This window comes from Moschus berezovskii, chromosome 22 (genome assembly GCF_049115385.1).
Source record: "Moschus berezovskii isolate FMDL1 chromosome 22, NW_MosBer_1.0, whole genome shotgun sequence".
Lineage (NCBI taxonomy): Eukaryota > Metazoa > Chordata > Mammalia > Artiodactyla > Moschidae > Moschus > Moschus berezovskii.
The window spans coordinates 51,456,014-51,461,211 of NC_142481.1; the positions used below are offsets into that span (position 1 = coordinate 51,456,014).

Consider the following 5,198-nt stretch of genomic DNA (forward strand, 5'->3'; position numbering starts at 1 on the left):
GTCCACGCGAGAGCCCTCCTCCCTCAGAAGTCAGAGCCCGAGAAATGCTGCTGGGGTTCCCAGATATGACCCCAGTCTCCCCTTTCCTGTTACACTGTTTATTCCCCCCAGTAATCCACTGAACAAGCCCCTGAGAGGTTAACGAAAAAACAACTTTATTCACAGAGGTTGAGACTTCGGGATAACAAAATAGCCAACAACGGCCCTTCCAGCACATTGTAAGTTAATCACAGTGATCTTGGATCTCAACAAGGTTCATCAGAGTTCTTAACATCAAGGACCCTGAAGCTCACCCACCACAGTGTTCCCACCAGCCCGGGCAGAACTCGGACATGGACGCTCCTGGAGGTCAGTAGCAAATGGCCTTCGGCATGAATTCTCAGTCAGCTCTGTGCTTGCTAATTCTTAAATAATTCTGTTTGTCTGAAATATCCTTTCCAACATATTAACCAACAGGCTCTCAGATGTGAAGTCTGTGTTCACTTTTATATAAGTTCTGGAAACTGCTTTAATCTGCTTTAAAAAATTATCTCAAAGACCCATCTCCACCTCCCTCCAGGAACTACTGACTTACTGTGCTTTTCCCACATTTGATAAAATTAAAGTAGCTTGGAGGTTCAGGAAATCGAGTCTCAGAACTGCCACAACAACCCAAAGAGATACCGTGAGAGCTGAGATGCATTCCCCCAAAGTTCCCAGCTGAAGTGGGCTATGAAAATCTCAATTTTCATAACCACATCTTTGTCTCGGCCCCCTGCCCTCCCGCCCACTCCTCGCCCCAGACTTGCAGTCACCTCCATAAGGTGTTTGTTTAGCTGCAGGCTCTGGGCCTGCCTGGCTGACGCTTGGAGGGAGGAGGCGTCTGCAGTTGGCCAGGGAGCCTCCCACCAAGCATCCTGTTCCTGGGGACCCAGAGAGCTGCCCCATCCCCACCCCCGCAGACCCCAGGGGACTCCCTTGCTCTTCCGAGCGCTCACCCATCCCTGCCTCCGCTTGCTTTCCATGGGCTTGTTTCACCCAACTCTTCAGATTAAAAATAGTCCTTCACTACACAGTTCTGGAAAATGTGGCAACAATCAAGATTCCCTAACCCTCGTGCACTTCCGATGTCCCTACAAATGTTTTGACCCCTTAAACAATAAAGCTAAGAGATAGGAGGATGTCTGTGGTTGGTAACAGGCATTGGAGAGCACGTGTATTGACTAAGGACCTATTGAGCTATCTATTGTAATGCAACAAAATGCTAAGTTACACAGAGTGCACTTTTTTAATAGAGGTTGTTAATACAGACGTTCACAGGGCAACCCTTATAGTAAAAAGAATCAAGCTTTTAGCCAAAGAATATAGTGTGTTCCTTTTACTATCTAAAAGGAAAAGAGAGAAGATTTCTCTATTTACAATGAAAGTGTGGTCTCTCAGCTTCCGCCTGAACATTGGTCCTAAGTCCTCACCAAGCCCTAAGATCTGCTAAAGAACCTAAAAAACGGATTGCCCCTGGTGTCCCCACAACTGGACCTTAGGGACAAACCCAGCTGTGAACACCCATCGCCCCATGGGGCCCAAAGCCAAGGCCTGGGCCACAGTGACAGCCGAGCTGGCAATGGTCAGACCGTGGCTCTTAGACAGAAAGGACCACACTGAGGCCATCTGTCTGCCCTCTGGTTGTCTGCCCTCCCCCACTCCCTCCAGACGCGCAGGACCTGTCTGGGTGCTAGTGGAAGATCATGCCATCAGACTGACCTAAGGTTCAAGGAATTTTCCTGCGCCTGCGGTAGGAGGTCTGAGATGCCCAAGTCGCAGCGTGGGCAATGTCTTTTAAATCTCCAAAGCTGCTCCGGTTCTGGGAAGGTCCGTCTTGCAGGAGGCAAGGGAGTGTGCCCACTCGTGCAGCTGAAGATGCTAATACTTCCCACGATCCATATGCAGGCAGAGGAAATCATTTATTTAAAAATGCGACTTCTTTCCCAGCGGTGGGAGCCCTTCTCGCTCACACGATCGCTCACACGGTGCTCAGATCAGGGCGAGGGAAAGGAGCGCCGTCTGCTTTACTGGAAATGAAGCACCGCTTCGGGGAGCTGCAGGGGGAAATAGGAGAGAAAAGGGATCCCGAGCTGGTAGAAGCCGCCCTGGACGTGCGGGTCGAGCATCAGGGAAGCGTTGAAAGGTGGACGGAGGCTGGAGGAGGTGGCCAGAAGCGAGGCGCCCAGACAGCCGCCGGGCCCCTGCTTGGCGACCCCCAGGAGCTCGCCCCCTCCAGCCGGCTTCTGCCCCTGCCGTCGGGCCAGGATGCTGTCTATGCTGAAGCTCTTGGACTTGTCCGAGCTCTTCGGAGAGCTGCGGGAGGCGGAGCGCGGAGGAGTCCCCGGGCCGTCCACCGTGCGCTCAGGCTGGCCGACAGCCACCGCCGCTGCGCCCTGAAGCGCGTCGCCCGCGTCCCCCTCTGGGGACCCGGGCCTGGGCCAGGGGAGGGACGCCGGCGGCGGAGAGGAGGCTTCCCGCAGGGGCGAGGGGCGCGCGGGCGCTCTTTCCTGGATGGGGGTCGCGGGGCGGGGGCGCCCTCCCGCGCTCCGCACCTCGGGCGGCGCCTGTGCGCCGCGCTCCTGCGTCTCGGCGCGGGCTCGCTTGGCCTCCGGGCCCCCCGGGCCGGGCTTGGGCTTCCTCTTCCGGCGCCGGTAGTTGCCGTTCTCGAACATATCCAGGCAGCGAGGATCCAGCGTCCAGTAGCTGCCCTTGCCGGGCCGCCCTTTCTCGCGGGGCACCTTGACGAAGCAGTCGTTGAGCGAGAGGTTGTGGCGGATGCTGTTCTGCCAACCCTGCCGGTTGTCGTGGTAGAAGGGGAAGCGGTCCATGATGAACTGGTAGATGCCGTTGAGTGTGACCCTCTGCTCAGGCGCATCCTGGATCGCCATGGCGATGAGCGCGATGTAGCTGTAGGGCGGCTTCTGGGGGGGCTCCACCCGGCCCGAGGCCGCCAGCGCGCCCGCGGGGGCGAAGGCCAGAGGCAGCCCGGGTCTCTCGGGGCCATACAGATAGAGCATGGGCGAGGTGGCCAGAGCAGGCAGCCGGGGGCTGAAGAGGTGGCTCATGGCGAGCGGGAGCCCGCGCTGCGCTCCCGGCGACGCCGGCGACCGGGCGGCTTAGGGACTGCGCCCCTCGCCGCAAGGGCCCTCCCGGGGAGCCTGCCCTGCGTCTGCCTCCCGCTCTGCCGCTCTCCCCAGCCGCTCGGCGCTCTGTCCCTTCTTCATGGCTTTAAAAATGTTAAATAATTGTTGTAAGTTTGCTATTATATGTTGACTTAGCGCTGGAAAATAAATTGTCTATGATAAACAGTCGCTGTGTTCTCAGCCCACCCACATTAATTAAAATTTCATTGCTGAAAAACTCCAAGCTTTTCCCTCCACGTGTCTTTTTGATACCAGCCAATCGGTTTCAGGACTATTCCTTCATTTGTTTATAGAATTAGTCTGTTGATAAGTCCGCCCACCCAAGTTGAATCAAGCTGTGTTTATTTGGAAAAATTTCCGGGCACCCAATATATAAACGCACTGATCTGATGTTTGAAATATCACGTCCACCCCTTGACGCTGTAAGCACACACAGTCAGTCAGGCAGGATGTGGATCGAGGTGGCTCGGGAGCGGGGTCTGCCCCGCCAGGAAGAAGAGGTGGAGGTGGGAGGGGCGCAGGGGTGAGTTTTACCTCTGGCCTCGGGGAGCCCCGAAATCCCATGCCTCCTACAAAAGACCTTTTCTTCTCCCAGACTTAGTAGGAGATGGAGAGATGACACAGTCTCATAAATGCCTTCTGAGGTCTTGGAGAGCTCTCAGATATTTTAGCAGGGGAGAGGAGATAGATGAACGCCTGATTAAAAGAGGATGCAGCCCTCCTGGGAGACATCCTCGGGATGCCCTGGAGGAATTGCGGGGGGGTGGGGAGGAGGTGTACTCCCTAGGGGCTTCGCATCCCAAAACGGGCAGGCCTGCCCCCCTAGGGCTCCCTGGGGATCCAAGAAGATGACCCCAGGAGCCCAGCTTTTCCGATGCCAATGGCACGGGGCACTGAGAGTTGGCAAAGGCATGCAGTAGCAGGTCCACAGCTTGGTTGGGGGCAAGTTTCAAAATCACCCCTTTTGGGTAGTCGAGGGGGAGAAGCTATGATCTTTCTGATGGGGCTGAGATTGCAAGGAGGAACACCATAAAAGGGGAATTTGGCAGCTGGCGCGGGAGAGCTGGTATTTGTGAATGCGGGTCTCTTGCTTTATATTCTGCGCTTTCCTGTTTATAACAAGGAGGGGGTTATAACAACTTTACAAGTGCACGCAGCTGGCCCGTGATTACATTAAGCATTTGGGAAGCCTGCTCGCTTCCCCCCCACCCCACCCCACCCCACCCACTCACCCTGGGGTGTAAGCACTCCCCACCCTGACTCATTTTACATTTAGCCATGTCCTGGTTTGAATCAAAAACCTTGATGATGCTGATTTAGAAGGAGGTGTCTCCCCTACTCTGCCGCCTTTGGGGAGGGGGGTGGATTGGCACTCAACGGGACTAGTTCCTGTTTATGATCTTTGCTGGATATATTTTAAAAGAAAGAAAAAGCTCAGGATAACTGAATTAACATCTCATTGAGCAAACCATGTGGATGCCCAAGAAGAAGAGGGAGGAGTGAAGATGGCACGTGGGGGTAGCTTGAGGAAGGACACTAAAGGTGCCTACAGGCACTTTTGCTGCTTAACCCCTTAAGGGCTGTCCCACTGTCACGCAGGTGACACCATGCTGGGGACCGGCCATTGGGGCTCGGGTCATCTCTGAACGTGGAAAAGCAGGGGGAATCCCAACTCTAAAATGGAGGACCCAGAAGGTAAAGTTTGTGTTTGGGGGTTCCAAAGAGACCACAGGGGAGAAGGGACGTTTGATACACCTAAAAGGAAATCGCTGACAGGGTCGAAAAACCGGTTTGGGTGCAGGCAGAGTTTGAGGGAGCGCCAGGTCAGGGCCCGGGACAAATTCAGACCTCTGTCCCCAGCGCTGCTTTTCTAACTTGAGCCCAGTGTCCCGCTGGTCCCAGCCTGGGTCTCGAGGATGGCCCTCTAGCCAAGAGGGGACGGGACGCTGTATTCTTTCTGGATCCCTGGCTTTCATCGGAGCACCCCCTTTCAATCCTGGGATGGAAAAAGAACCTCAATGTCGGCGCTTCTGC

General features: G+C 55.3%; 1 protein-coding gene across 1 annotated transcript; it reads right to left on the reverse strand.

Moving 5' to 3' along the window:
- Positions 1-739: 739 nt before the first annotated feature.
- On the reverse strand, positions 740-3,355 carry FOXL1 (forkhead box L1). Its single transcript, XM_055412996.2, has one exon. It carries the CDS (start codon positions 3,084-3,086, stop codon positions 2,046-2,048), a length of 1,041 nt encoding a protein of 346 aa, XP_055268971.1. The 5' UTR covers positions 3,087-3,355; the 3' UTR covers positions 740-2,045.
- Positions 3,356-5,198: the final 1,843 nt, after the last annotated feature.

Coding starts and splice junctions, on each gene's coding strand:
- FOXL1 (XM_055412996.2), bottom strand. CDS start 3,086: ATGAGCCACCTCTTCAGCCCCCGGCTGCCTGCTCTGGCCACCTCGCCC.